Source organism: Pyrgilauda ruficollis, unplaced genomic scaffold (assembly GCF_017590135.1).
Source record: "Pyrgilauda ruficollis isolate IOZ18807 unplaced genomic scaffold, ASM1759013v1 scaffold25, whole genome shotgun sequence".
Lineage (NCBI taxonomy): Eukaryota > Metazoa > Chordata > Aves > Passeriformes > Passeridae > Pyrgilauda > Pyrgilauda ruficollis.
In genome coordinates, this window is record NW_024523822.1 from 5,826,897 (window position 1) to 5,842,265 (window position 15,369).

General features: G+C 42.4%; 2 protein-coding genes across 2 annotated transcripts in view; both read left to right on the forward strand.

Annotated features, from left to right (window-relative positions):
• The window catches only part of DHX29 (DExH-box helicase 29), a 28,636-nt gene extending 16,466 nt beyond the window's left edge, over window positions 1–12,170 (forward strand). Inside the window, 8 exon segments of the mRNA XM_041470750.1 lie at window positions 532–607; window positions 2,259–2,483; window positions 4,264–4,400; window positions 5,037–5,130; window positions 5,838–6,140; window positions 7,436–7,567; window positions 9,094–9,190; window positions 9,928–12,170. Coding sequence (XP_041326684.1) covers window positions 532–607; window positions 2,259–2,483; window positions 4,264–4,400; window positions 5,037–5,130; window positions 5,838–6,140; window positions 7,436–7,567; window positions 9,094–9,190; window positions 9,928–9,983 — 1,120 coding nt within the window. The 3' untranslated portion in view covers window positions 9,984–12,170.
• A 905-nt stretch (window positions 12,171–13,075) lies between these two features.
• Window positions 13,076–14,226, forward strand: CCNO (cyclin O). Its single transcript, XM_041470933.1, has 3 exons — window positions 13,076–13,321; window positions 13,404–13,589; window positions 13,741–14,226. Exons 1-3 carry the CDS (start codon window positions 13,076–13,078, stop codon window positions 14,224–14,226), a joined length of 918 nt encoding a protein of 305 aa, XP_041326867.1.
• Window positions 14,227–15,369: the final 1,143 nt, after the last annotated feature.

A 15,369-nucleotide genomic window follows, 5' to 3' on the forward strand; every position in this document is an offset into this window, starting at 1 on the left:
TAGAACATCAATTTTTTACACCACCTGATTGGCTTACATCAAATGCGTGCAAACTGTACCTCCTGAACTTTGAATTTTTTATGAGACAAATCTGTAGGCTTCTGAGGAGGTAATCTCTATGTGTGAGATGGGGGTATTGCCGACTTAGTTTATGTTACTCCAGTGGAATAACCTTTTTCCTGCTTCTGTGAAAACCTAAAGTGACTTTCAGCTGAGAAACAATTAAGGTTAAAGTCTTTTGATATAATCAATTAAGTGTGCCTTTTAGTCCCCTAAAAGACTTTTCAGTTTGAAAGCATTTTACAGACTTGTTTTGAAAACTGGGATTTCCTGCCTTTCTCTCTCTAAAACTTGTTTTCCAAGCCACAGCACATACCTTAATTCAAAGTATGCATAGCTTACCCATGCTACTCCCTTCCCTGCCCCTCAAGAGAAAAACTGCAAAGAATGACCATGTAAAAACCGGATTTACATGTTTAATTCAAAGATTTCATTGAAAATACATGTTCTTGTGGTTTTGTGATGTTGCAGGTTTGAAAGCTTCATGGAGTATTCTGTTCCAGAAATACTGCGTGTGCCTTTGGAGGAATTATGCCTTCATATTATGGTACGGGTTTTGGTTTTAGAATTGCTGACCTTGTGTGGTGGGTTGACCATGACTGGATGCTGGGTGGCCCCAGAGCTCCTCTATTACTCTCCACCTCAGGTGGATGGGGAGAGAATATAACAAAAGACTCACAGCTAGAGATGAGGACACAAACAGATGACTCACCAGTTACTGTCGCAGGCAAAACAGATTTGATTTGTGGAAATCAATTGAATTCATGACCAACTAAGTCAGAGCAGGTTAATGAGAAGTAAAAACCACCCCTCCCTGTTTCCTGGCCTTAACTTTATTTCCCAGTTCCCTACCTCCTGTCTTCCATCAGCACAGGGAGATGGGGAATGGTAGTTTTGGTCAGTTTATCAAAGATTTCTGCTGCTGCTTCCTCCTCAGAGAATGGAGGATTCTTTCTTCTGCTCGATCTTGGGCTGCCTTCCACTGGAGACAGTCCTTTAGAAGCTTCTGCAGTGTGAATCCTTCCCACAGGTTGCAGTTTTTCATTAACTGCTCCAGCATGGATCCCCCTCAGGGTCCGAAGTTCTGCCAGCAAACCTGCTGCAGTGTGGGCTCCTCTCATCATGGTGCCACAGGTCCTGCCAGGAGCCCACTCCAGTGTGAGCTCTCCACAGGTTCACAGCCTCCTTCAGACATCTGCCTGCTTGAGTGTGGGCTCCACCATGGGCCTCCGTGACCTGCAGGAGGACAGCCTTCCTCACCGTGGGCTGTAGCAGCTGAAGAACCTCCTCCCCTACTTTGTTCACTGATTTTGTGTCTTCAGAGTTGTTCTCACCTCCTCTTCTTTGGCTGCAATTTGTTTCTGTGCAGTAATTTCTCCTGGAAGCGTGATCACCATCACTGATTGGCTCAGCCTTGGCCAGTGGGTCTGCCCTGGAGCTACCTGGCATTGGCTAGATGTAGGGAAAGCTGTTCTCAGCTTCTCACCAAACTCACCCATGCAGCCCCTACTGCCTAAACCTGGCAACACAAGCCCAATGCACCTTGTTAGCTAAAAATACTGTGAATGCCTCTGGAGGAATTATGCTTTCATACTATTGCTTGTTTTGGAATTATTTGCCCTGGTAGCTGTAAAGGTTTGTTACTAAAGACCTAATCTAATGCAATTACTTAGTGGGGCTTCTCATACTGGTCAGGGAGTAATTCAGCATTTGATTGCTGTAAAATATGAGCATGCTGTTCAGAGAATAGTGATTATGAATATGATTCCAGTTTGCCTTAGAGTTTTACAATTTTAAACTCTGTTAGTAGCCTTCTAATTGATTTCTTTTTAAGGGAGGAATTCCATTACCTCTCACCATGTCTTAAGTGAGTAGGATGTGCATGAGAAGTCTGGCAACCTGAGAAATTAGTGCTGGGTTGAACTGCAGCCCATCAGGACTGAGAGTCCCCTACTCATCAGTGATCACTGGTAACACACTTCTGTGAACAGTGGTCATGCCATATGAAGCCCTTCCAAACAATGAAGTTTTGTTAGCCTAATATGAGGCATGTCAGCCTTCCAGGAAGCAAGATGCTTGTTTGATGGGGAGGGAATGTGAACTTTTGATGCAAGATTAGCTTTCCAGTTTTGTGTGTAGCTGTTAGAGAACTTAATAATAAAGTTTTTTATTGAAATATATGTCCTTTTCCTTCGCAGAAATGCAGTCTTGGCTCTCCTGAAGATTTTCTTTCCAGAGCATTAGATCCACCACAGCAGCAAGTAATTGGTAATGCAATGAATCTTTTGAGGAAGATTGGTGCTTGCCAGTTAAACGAGCCCAAGCTGACTCCATTGGGCCAGCACCTTGCAGCCCTGCCTGTTAATGTAAAGATTGGCAAAATGCTTATATTTGGTGCTATATTTGGCTGCTTGGATCCTGTGGTGAGTGAAAAAATATTTTTTAAAGTATAGAAATTGTTAATTCTTTGCAATTAATCTGATTTCTTGTAATGTGGTATTTTGAAAAGGTGATGCAAGTTAAAATGTTTTCTTTAGCGTGAGGACACCCAGACATCATGGAGAGGAATAATCTAAGTGTTTGTGGTTGGACTCAATGATCTTTAAGGTCTTTTCCAATTCAAAGTCGTACTATGCTTCTAAACTCCTAAGTACTCTGCACAGTGGATAATCAGGCTTGGTCTCCAGTTTTTTTGCCTCAGTCATCAATGGCAACCACTTTTATGGCAGTCAGGTGGAGTCCCAGGTGACTGGGAAAGGGGAAACATTGTATCCATCTTATTTTTAAAAAAGTAGAAAAGAGGAGCCTTCGGAGCTACCAAACTGTCAGGTTCAATTCTGTATTTGGGAAGATGATGGAACAGATCCTTCTAGAAATATGGTGTGGCACTTGGAGGACAGGAAGGCGTTTCAAGACACCAGCATGAGCTTAACCAAGGGCAGGTCCTGCTAGACCAACCCGGTGGCCTTCTGTGCTGGAGAGACCACATCAGTGGACAAGGGAAAGGCTACATACTCATTTATCTGGATTTCTGCAAAGCCTTTACCATGGTCCTCCACCTGATTTGGATTCAGAGGGTGAACTATTAGATGGATAAGAAAGTAGTTGTACAGTCCCATCCAGAGGCTCATGGTCAAGGGCTCATGGTCAAGGGCTCGGTGTCCTGCTGGACATTAGTGACAAGTGGCACCCTCAGTGGTCGTGTTGGGAGCAGAGTTACTAAATATCTTCATCAGTGACATAAGGCAAAGGGATCAAGTGCACTCTCAGGAAATTTGCAGAAGCTGAGTGGTGTTCTTGACGTATCTGAAGGATGGGATGTCATCCGAAGGGACCTGGAGAAGTGGGCAATGTGGAGCTCACAAGGCCAAGCACTGGTGCTGCACCAGGGTCAGGACAACCCCAGATATCAGCCCGTGCTGGGAATGAACAGATCCAGAGCAGCCCTGCCCAGGAGGACTCAGGGGAGCTGGTGAGTGAGAGGCTGGACATGACCCAGCCATGAGCACTCACATCCCAAAGAGCCAAACGTGTCCTGGGCTGCATCCAGAGCAGTGTGGGCAGCAGGGGAGGGAGGGGATTCTTCCCTCTGTTGTGCTTTCATGAGACCCCACCTGCAGTGCTGGATCCAGCTCTGGTAGCCCCAACACAAGAAGGATGTGGACCTGTTGAAGTGAGTCCAGAGTTTATCACAAAGATGATCAGAGAGGAGAATTGGAGTACCTCTTCTTTGAGGAGTCTGAGAGAATTGGGGTTGTTCAGCATGGAGAAAAGGCTTCAGCATGACCTAATTGCAGCTTTTCAGTATCTGAAGGGCATTGAAGAGGAACTTCTTAAAGGGGCACATGGTAACAGGACAAGAGGGGAATGGGTTTGAGCTGAAAGAGCATTTGATTTGATTTGATATTAGGAAGAAATTCTTTACTGTCAGGGTGGTGAGACACTGGCACAGGTTGCCCAGAGAAGTTGTGGATGTCCCATTGCTAGAAGTGTTCAAGGCTGGGTTGGGTGGAGCTTTGAGCAACCTAGTTTTGGGGAAGATGTCCCTGCCTAAAGCAGGGGTTTGAAACTAGATTAAGGTCCCTTGCAAACTAAGCCCATAATTCTAAGATAATGATAAAAGAAAATTTCAGGCTAATTGTTTTATAAATCTCTAAGCTTATAACAAAATACTTCTAAGTGATGTGTACTGAAAAATTGCAGGCAACTTTGGCTGCTGTTATGACAGAAAAATCCCCATTTACTACACCTATTGGTCGAAAAGATGAAGCAGATCTTGCAAAATCATCTCTAGCTATGGCAGTTTCAGACCATATTACAATCTACAATGCTTATCTGGGGTAAGTGATGGTTCTCCTATGCTCATAACTAGTAGCAGATAACACGTAATGCAGTTATGTAAAGAATCCTTAATATCTCTTGAACTGCTTTCATTTCAAGTTTTTTTCTGTTCAGAGTAAGACCAGAAAAACAGATTGCCCAGTACTGTAACACAAATGGATAGTTTGCTTAGTGTTTTGTTCTTCGATACCTTTTTAACGATGCCTGCACACATACAGAGGTTTACTTGTGTCAGTTTATCCTAGTGTTTAAAGTGTTTTGTTTGCTGTTTGTGGTATTTTGACCAGAATATTTTGTATTTGATAAAGCACAAATCTATAAAATGACATATAGGCTTTTTTCCTCTTTAGGGTATTACCACTAAGTTTGAATTTTGTTTTGACTGTCAAGACAGACAGCGATGTGTGGGGGTTGAGAGTGAATCACCTTGTATTTTTGTTACTATCTGTCAAATCTATATTACAGACATGTTCTTTGGAGTGTCCTTAGACAAGCAGAATTCATCTTCGTTAATACAACTTACTTGAGAGTGGAGAATGCCTGCCAAAACATGTTTTTCTTTTTTAACTTGGTGCCTCTTCACTGTTACAGTCTTGATGGGTTTCTTGCTGCAATAAACACTGTTTTTTCCTTAGGTGGAAAAGGGCCCGACAGGAAGGGGGGTATCGTGCTGAAATGACTTATTGCAGAAGGAATTTCCTTAATAGGACTTCACTGTTAACTCTGGAGGTAAAACTTACCATTATGCTCTGTACTCATAAGTTACTTTTTAAAATTTCCCTCTGAAAATGTTGTTCCCTTTTAAAGAGATGACAAGATAAAAGCAAGTGGAATTTAGGGACTGATGAAATGCACACTCTCAATCAAGGTAGCTGTGTCTGTATTTGAGTTTTGGATATGCGCACTTTGGTAAACAGCTTTGTAGTCACTGCCATTGGAGAAGCTAGGACTTCCTTTCCTCAGAGAATCACAACTTCATGAATTAAAATATTTATATTATTCTTAATATCAAATAACATATCTGTTAACAATTAATTTGAAAGATGAGCCACAAACATACATGAATGGTGTCTTATTTTTGGTGCGAAAATGTTTTAATTGATCTTTCCTTTTAAGTTTGAGTGACTGAGTACTTCTAAGCAGAACTGGATCTTTGATGCAAATGTATCTTTTCATTTTAACAGCAGGTAGAGATTTAGTATTTGCAGAATATACATTTCCATATGTTTAATCCTATATTCCAGATATCAGATTGTTATAAATAATGGTTTTTATCATAGAAATAGCTAGGATTCCAATGTGGCTGCAGAAAATACAAGTGATTATTCTAGTAAGGGAATAGAGAGCATGAATAATTCAGATGAAGCATAATTTCCTGCTGTTGGAGTATGTAACTTTTTAAATTCAAAACTTAACTGATACCATCCTAATTTCAGGATGTGAAGCAAGAACTCATAAGGGTGGTCAGAGCAGCAGGGTTTACAGCACCTTCAACACAATGTGGATGGGATGGAAATGGAGCCACACAATCCCTGTCTCTCAGTGAAATAGCTCTTCTTAAAGCTGTGTTGACTGCAGGGCTGTATGACAACATAGGAAAAATACTATATACAAAGTCAGTGGATATTACAGAGAAGCTGGCTTGCACGGTAGAAACTGCTCAGGGTAAAGCTCAAGTTCATCCCTCTTCTGTAAATCGAGACTTGCAGACATATGGATGGCTGCTTTACCAGGAGAAGGTAAGTTGAAGATAGTGAAGGTAGCTAGTAGTTTGTGTAGAGGTGGAGTTCTGGCTCTAGTATACTTCAAATTAGTGTATGTTATTTCATATCTAATTGTTTTATGTTTAAGAGCCTTATTATCTAATGATCCTAAAGTCCATAAAAGTGTGTCAACTGAGTGCTGAAGAAAAAGAAGGCGAAGCTGAAGATCATGAACAAATCTGTTCAGGGTGAAGCTGGTAGCTATAAATGGAAGGCATTTTCTGTATAGCATTTAACTTCATAGTATCATTGATTTTTTAAAATACAGTCTTGTTGATTTTAATAGCACTTTACACACTGATATGTAATAGTAACTTTTCAAAGTCTGCTTTGTTTCTGTTCTGAGGTTTTGAAACTTGGTACTAACATACACCAGTAATAAAATAAAAGAGCCAATTCTGTAACGGACAGCTAAACTCCCTAATGAGTTGCAATTTTTTTAACTTCTTTCCCCTTCTATGGAAAATCTTGTCACCTGTTTGCTAAATTTAAGTGTTTGTATTTAATTATACTTCTGGTACAACAAAAGTTTGACAGTTGTTTAATGGCCAAATTTACTGTGGAGAAGCAGGAAGTATTAGACTTTTTAATGCATATAAAGTGATAGTATTTTTTGAGAGTTGAAAATAATTCCTGACCCCCAAGAACATCATAGTGTGATGACAAGACAGCAGCTAAGGTAGGTAAGTTATTCCATGAAGAGTGGGACAAACTAAGCCTGCACTTTTGTATGAACATGCACTCTTTTTATGTCCATTCTTCCCACTAAACTCATTCCACCCCATTCTGTCTTTATTCGAGATGTTCCAAAGCCAGAAGCAGCACATGCTGAGCCCCATACTTCATGCAGTGTGTGTCTGTGTGTACCACATTTATGCATGTAGATAAACTGATAAAACAGATCCCAAGAAGAGTGTGTAATGAAAGAGCTTTGCCTGCCTTCTGCTTCAGTAGTGTTACTACTTTTAGCGTTGCTTCTGTGAATGCTGCTAGGTTAATGTTATGTCTCTATTTGAGCATTAAGAAGTTAACTGTGGCTTTAGCTAACTTTTAGCGTATACGCCTGTCACTTAGAGTGAGTTATTTTATGTGATGTAAGGCAGAAAAATAGCTATTGATTGTTTGCAATAACTTCTTTTGGTTGCATCTTGAAAAAGGAAAAGTGTATTTCTTGCTTGTAGAAGTAGCAATCAAATTTGGTGTTGTAGAATGTTATGTCGTTTGGGATTTTTTGTTGCTGTTTTTAATTGTTCGTGTTTGTTTATATGCAGGTGAGGTATGCCAAGGTGTATTTGAGAGAAACTACTTTAATATCCCCCTTTCCCATTTTGCTTTTTGGTGGGGATATAGAAGTCCAACATCGTGAGCGTCTCTTGACAGTTGATGGTTGGATCCATTTTCAGGTGCATTGAAGTTATAACTAAACTACCTTTTGTGACTCCATGAGCTTTCATATTACCTAGTTGATATATTAGCTTGATTTGGACCACTGTATATGGGAGATGGGGGGAAGAAAGGGGGAGAGAATTTAAGATAATGATGGGAAATTTTATATACATGTATTGAAATCTTAATAAATCACACTCAAAAGAATAGACTTGTTATACGTGGTGTGCAACAAATCAGTTCCCGCTCTCTTCAAGAAGAAAGTATTCTTTCAGAAAAGGTATTGAAAATGGATGCAGACTAAACCTTTTTTTTTATAGAGCTTGTACTAAAAGTAGAGGAGTGTACTGTTTTTATGACCCTTTCTTATAATTTTACAAACTTGTAACTACATATTTATCTTTAGCACACTACTGTTATACTGTTCTGTAGTGCAGACAGAATTGTTTGGAAAAAAAATCCAAATTGTAAAATAGCTGCTTACATGGGTTAGGGGTGTTTGGTTTTATTGATTAGATTTTTTTTCCTTTTTGCATGTGTAAGTTTTACTTGGAAACTGAGAGCACTTTCCTAGCACATTTTTGCAGACAAAATAGTTGTCATGAAAAGATCCTGTGTAAATTCTGATAAATGGCAAGTTTTGCTATCCAGGCAGCTACATGGTTACAATTTTCTGTGCTCCTTCTATGCTCTGAGCCTTGTGCTACTCTCAAAGACAACTGTAAGCAGCAAAGCAATTTTTTACAGTCTGTTGATCCAAGTAAGCAGTCATCTAATTTAATTCACTGATTATCATGAACAGGGAATTTTATCAAGCAGGTCCCTTGTGGGTTTGTTAGAGACTTTTTTTTTCTGGTCCCTGGATGGCTACAGTTGTGTAGTTGCTGGGCTAATCACATCTTACAGAGTGTTTCAGAATTTCTACTTTTCTACTGAGACACTAAGCAAAATACCTTACATTTTGTGCTTCTGCTGTAGCAGCTACTTGTACCAAAGGCAGCATATAAACTAAATAAAGATTGAAATAGGGAGGAAAGGATAAAATTCAATATTTTTGGGAGGGGGTTCTGTTTTAGGTATCCAAATTCATAGTGAGATCTAGAAAAGGCTTGTGATTGCCTCTTCAGGAGGCCTGGCAGACCTCCCAAGAGGCAGTAGCTTTATTTCAGGTGTAGGTGTAATTTGAACTTTGTTACCTGGGGGGGGGGGAAAAAAGGCAGTTAATTGGGCAGCTTCTTGGTGAAGTAATAATTTCCCCTTATGCTGCTTGTGTGGGGAACACGTTCTAAGTTACCCTTCTCAGCTGCTGTTCTTTAGGCTTTGATACTGGAACAACTGGTGCCTAAAGCTAAGGCATAATGTAAGCAAAGTCATTTAATGAATGTCCTACCCATCATGATTATCATTACCATTAAAAATCACATATGTGCATCATGTTTGCAGGAATCTTGATATGAACTCTTTTTTTATATCTAGGGTAATATTTTGATCTATATTTTGGTGTGAAATGTCTGATGATTAAATGTTTGTCTTTTCTTTATAGGCTCCTGTTAAGATAGCAGTAATTTTCAAACAGCTGAGAGTTCTCATTGAATCTGTTTTGAAGAAGAAGCTTGAAAATCCCAAAATGTCACTTGAAGGTAACTTATTGCTGGCATTACTCTTTGTTAAATGGACCTCGCAGCAAAACTGAGGAATCATTAGTACACCGCATCCTCACACAGTAGCATGTGTGACATGAAAGTTCCATTAAGAGGCATCCAGAAAGTCATTACTAACCCTGCATATATTGTGTGGCTCGCCCCAGATGTACAAAGATCTGCACAACTGCCATTTTAAAGACTTCCATGGTAACAGCATTCAGGGTGGTAGTAATGGTGAGGCAAGCATCTCAAAATGAAATTGAGATTGTGTGGAGAATCCTAGGCATAGATGATTTTTAAGTGTTATGCAAGTTGTCTCAAAACCTAGGTTAACCAATGACATGTTGGTTCCCAAGAGTAAGGGATAGCAGAGCACCATTTAAAATTTGGACACTGGATATTCAGGAGCGTATTGTAGGTGGGGAAGAAAGGGGAGTTCCTGTATGCTGATGTGTCTGGAGTTAACAACACAACTTTCCCAGTCTCTTTTGTGGAATACTGAAATGGCCATCAGCAGTTCATAGAATAATTTTATGATGATGTTCTGTGTACATACTGTTTGTCCTTTTGCTTGCTAAGTGGTAATCACTTGTTCTGCTTTAGATTCTAGCATAGCCTAAAACATTAAAATTTTCAGTTGCTGACAGCTAGACTTCTCTTATGATTTTTGGCATTTTGAGAATCAGTTTTTAAGCTTGCTCTTTTTCATACGCTGTGGTTTTGTTTTTTTCTAGATGACAAGGTCTTATACATCATCAAAGAGCTGATAAAAACAGAAGATGGTAACTGAAATCAGAAATCAGCAACAGATCAGAGCTTCATTGAAGGGGAAATACGCACTCCGTTAATTGGAAATTAATTTAAATTCTTAGTATGGTTGATACCAGCCATGATGGGGATAGACTGCATGATTTTGCATAGGATCAGACTTTCTTTTTATCATTTTGAAGATGAACATTGGATATGTTTAGCCTTTACACTATATTTGGTGCCATTTGTCGTGACTCTAAGAATGATAACTCCAAGCAGCTTTTTCAAAATACGAATTGTTCACAGCCATTTCTTTTTTTTTAACTTGATGTGCTAATCATACCGTCAGTACAGTGTGTACTGATGATTGAAGATTCAGTCCTGAATCTCAGTTGAGTAGAATTCCATATATGCAAATGGAAGGCAAATGTTTCTCATATGGGTTTCCTAAGTGCTGATTTTTTTTTTAACTGTTAATTTACAGTATTAAACCAAGACATCTTAGAGTAGTCTTAATTTTACTGTATGATTTACATTGAGAGGATGCTCTATAAGCCTCTCTAAAATGATGGTATGGACTGCTGTTCAGCAAGATGTGGACCAGCAGCTCCTCCCAAAGAAGAGGATGTGCCTCTTCTCACAGTTGTTCCTCCCTGTTTACCCTGATTCGTGTGACTCCTGCAACTGTACTATATTTTGCTCTCCCTTTTTTGTATGTCAAGTTTTGCATAGTTCTCCAGGCACCCTTCAGGAGATGATCATGTGTTTTTTGTCCTCTTATTGATCAAAATTCACATTGACCCTCTTCAAGGAAATACCAGAGAAGCTCCTAGTGGGAGCTTCCAGTGGCAGTTCTCTCCTACCCTACTTGCTCACAATGACTGGATATCTATGTGATCCTTTGTTTCTTGTTTCTTCAATACTGAATAATCCTTAACTTAATGAATCAGATGGTCTCACATTCTACCCATCCACACTGTTTCTAATTATGAAGTGCAATTTTAGATTGCCAACTTAGCTTTCAAAAATAAGGAATATATTGGTGGGGAGGATTTGCCATTAAACAGTTGCAGTCAAATAGGAACTGTCTTCACAGACAGAAGCACAGTGTAGATGAGAACTTTTGTTTAATCTGAAAAATAAAGATTTTATACAGTAGAAGTTAACCATGTACAGAAAGGGCACTCAGGAAACTGAATTCATAAAAATGCAAAATATATGGAGCCTATCCATTTAGATTATCACAGTGGAGCTGTTATTGCTGTCCAGCTTGTGCACGTTAGCTTACACCAATGCTGGAAGAGGAAAGCTGTTTGCTAACAGCTCTGAAGGAACAGGGATCATATCTGTTATTCTTTTATGCTTTATGATAATGTAGTGGTAGTCCTGATTTCAGAGGAGACAGGAAGTGACTTTTGGGGGTTTTTTACAGCACCGTTTAGGCAAGGAAGCATTTGAACAGGAAGTTTTGATCTTAGACCTTAAGAGCTCAACTTTGCCTTCAGTATTCCCACACTGAAATCAAAACTTGCAAATTATGTTCATTGAAGATATAAACTAAATCTGTACCCTAAACAAATTTCCTAGCGTTTGTTTTGGTTGAGATGTTTTATTTGTATTCTTTGGAAACACAAAGTAGAAAAATATCTCAATAATTCAGTTATTAGCAAGCTGCTCTTTCTTTTGGGTTTGAATTTTGCAAATGAGGTGTTGGTCTTAAATGGTTAAATCCTAGGGAAAGTGTGAATTGTGTTTGAGCTCTCCCTTATTCAACTGTGATGAATAAGAGGTTTTTTTTCCATTTATAGGTGGTAATGTTGAAATTCAGAGTTATTCTTTGTGTTTCTCTAGCATGCTGTTCTTTGTAATCTTCTAAATAAATAACTGAAATAAATTAAGGGGATATAGTGTAATAACTGGGCAATTGCACGATCTTCTGTGTTAACAAGTTTTCTGTAAAACAAATTAAGGAGGTCACACTGTGGTGTACAGACAAACACAGTTATCTTTAAAAAAAACTTCAAAAAAACCCCAAAACCCAAAAAAGAACAAAAAAAACCCCAAACAAACAAACAAACAAAAAAAATAAAACACCAAAAAAAAAACCAAAAACCAACCCAGATGCTACACTGGCTTTCTGCTTCTGCAGTATACTTTTGTGCCTGTACTCTTTTGGGTGGATGAACTTTCTCTTTTGCTATTTATTTAATAAAGACTTCTGTTAACACTTCTGTGTTGCTTTTCTCAAAGCATTTGTCAGACACAAGACCATTCCTTGTCTCTGGATTTTGTCACCATTATCTCAACTGTGGTCTTCAATGTGGGTTTGTTTTTTTTTACCTTGGAGAGGAGTTCCTGCTCCTGCCATTCACGCTGTGGGATTCCCACCTTCTCCCCTGTTTTGCTTCTGTATCGTTGGCTTCTTGAAGCTCTTGTTTCCTACTGCCATCTTTCCCAGTGCTTAACCCAGAAGAGGTTTTCTTTCTGCAGGTCTTTCCACATATATAGGACACTATAAATGGGTGGTTGGAGTGCAGGACTGTTTTAAGTTCCCTCTATTCAGCTGTTTAATATAGTGCCTCATCACATAAATAGTCTATGGATGAAAGTGTAACTGAAACCCAGATTGTATCGTGAGCTCCAGCATTCCTGGTTCTTTCCCTTGTTGTCCCGTGCTGTTTCTGGTGACCTGCACTGGAAGTGTTACTTACGGGCAGTGATCGGTAACTGTTAAAGCTTACGACGTTCTGAGCTGAACTGCTAGGAGCTGGAGAGACGCCTGCGTTGGTAATGGCAAAATCCACGCAGCAGCTTCAGCTGGCCACATTCGTGGGTTTACGGCACTGCTGTCTGGTTTGCTCTCTGTGCCGCGCGAGAGCGAGGAGGCCGTGGTCGGGAGGTCACACGGCGACTCCACCACAGCCTTTTTGCCCGAGGGCAAACGGCAGAGAAGAGACAGACGTTTCGGTGGCTCGGATTTTGTTTTGGAGACGGTGGTCCCCTAAGTGCCCCGACGACGGGACGGGCGGGGCGGGGTGCTCGGGAGGCGGGCGGTGAGAGCTGTGGCGGCCACCACTCCGCTCAAATAGCCAGTGCCGCCACCGGAGCGGACCTGACACGGCCGCCCGCCCCATGGTGACGGCGGCGAGCGGGCGGTGCGGCGGCACTCCGGAGCGTCGGGGGCCCGGCGGCTCCCCTGGGGGCTGTCCGCGGCGCCCGGCAAGGCGGCGGTGCCTGGGGACGAGGACGGCGGCGGCGGCGGGGGACAACGCGCAGGAGCTGCAGGCTTTCCGCGACTACGGGGAGAGCTGGTACCGCTCCCGCAAGGGGCTGGAGAGCCGCTTCCAGCCGCGGGAGCCGCTCGCCCGGCAGCCGCAGGTGGGGGTAGCGGGGCCGGCGGCGGGGAGTGGGCGGGAGACCCCGAGTCGGCCCCGCCTGATCCCCACTGCCGGTGCCGTAGGTGACGGCAGAGGCGCGCTGCAAGCTGGTCAGCTGGCTCATCCCCGTGCGCCGGCATTTCGGGCTCTCCTTGGAGGCACTCTGCCTGGCCGTTAACATCCTCGACCGCTTTCTCGCCACTACCCCAGTGGCCGCCGACTGCTTCCAGCTCCTGGGGGTAACAGCGCTGCTCATCGCCTGCAAACAGGTAGGGGCGGCCGCGGGCCCCGGGTGCCCTGCCACCGGGGTATCGGCCCGCTGAGGCCAGCCTGAGGGAGACACAGACAGGCCGGGCTCCGCGCCAGCTCCCCTGCACTGCTTCCCGGCGGCAGCGTCCTCACTCCTGTGCCCACCCGCAGGTGGAGGTGCACCCTCCTAGCGTGAAAGAGCTCCTCGCCCTCTGTTGCGATGCCTTCACCCGCCAGCAGCTCCGCAACCTGGAGTGCATCGTCCTGCATCGCCTGGACTTCGACCTGGCGGCGCCCACCGTCAGCTTCTTCCTGGAGCACTTCAGCCAGGTGCGGCTGGAGACTCGGGGGGCCGACGCGGGGGAGGCGGCGGACGCCCGGAGCTTGGCGGCGGGCGTCGCGGAGCTCAGCCTGGCTGACTATGCCTTCACCAAATACGCGCCCTCTCTGCTGGCCGCCAGCAGCCTGGGGCTTGCGGACCGGCTCCTGCGCCACCGCAGCCCCCTGGACCTGCGAATCAGCGGCTATCCGGAAGAGCTCCTACGGGACTGCATGGACCAGCTTCAGCTCCTGGTGTCTCTGAACGGGCGGTCCCTGTCTCTCCTCCTGCCCTCGGAGGTGGCCCAGAAGTGCCCCTGGCTTGGGGATGACCGCTGACAGAGGGTGGTCGTGGAGGGGGCACTGGTTCGGCGTTTGTGCTCCACAGAGTCGGTGCAGTCTGATCCATTGAGCCTTAGTGTCATTGGAGCTTAAAAATTAGATGGCGTTTTGCAAACGATTTTATGTGTCATGTCATCTGCACTGTCCCTTTGCTGTATTTTTTTTAAGTCCAGCATGTAAATAATTTACTGAATCTCACATACTGTGTTATTTAATTGGAGGGTGGTCCATGAAGATAGCATTGTAAGGACCAACCGAATGTTGAGTAAACTCTTTTTTGCTTGTTATCTCTATATGTTTATTGCCTGGTGGTATGCAGATGCAGCTGGGAGAGGAAACACATTGGCACATAACGAATTCACCCTGTCAGTTAACTCAATCCCCCACAAAATAAACATGCCCAATAGTGTCATTCCCTGTGATGCCTATATAACTTGAGTCAGAGTTACAAGATCTTGAGTTATAAGATATACATCTTGAGTTATAAGATATATAAGATACCAATATAACCCGAATCATAACTTTCTATACAATGTAATAGCCAGTATATGGTTAACTAGTTGCTTAATGCTTAAATAAACAGAAACACGCCAGGTGAATAGTTTCAAAAATAGGCAAGTAGTTTCAAAAATAGACAGGTATAGCTATATTGGGAAGCAGCAGGATGTACTAATTAGTAATTAGCAAATGTAAAGCAAATTAGCCACAAAATTAAGAATTTAGACTGGTTAGATCCAGAAAGACCAAGAAACACCATAATTGTGCATGCTCCAAAGATAAAGTTGAAAAGTTCAGATGTGAGGAACACCTTAAGCCTTCATTGAAGAAGACCTCCCAGACCACCTAAACTGGGGAAGCACAAGCATAGTACAGTAGAACAATTTATATCAATGAGATAATATTATATAAATCAGTTCAGGTGCATATATGATGATGTTATAATGACATAGCAATATTAAGCAGTACTTACTGCATAAATAAACCGCAGCACTTGACAAGGGTGGGTGAGTTAGGTGAAGAAATCCCCCTCACCTCCAGTACTGGAATAAAAAAACACCTGCTCTATAGCCAGTCTATGGGGTTTTATTTCCCCCGTTTCAAACTGCCTCCCGCTGGCTTGGTCATGGCTCGAGGAAAAAA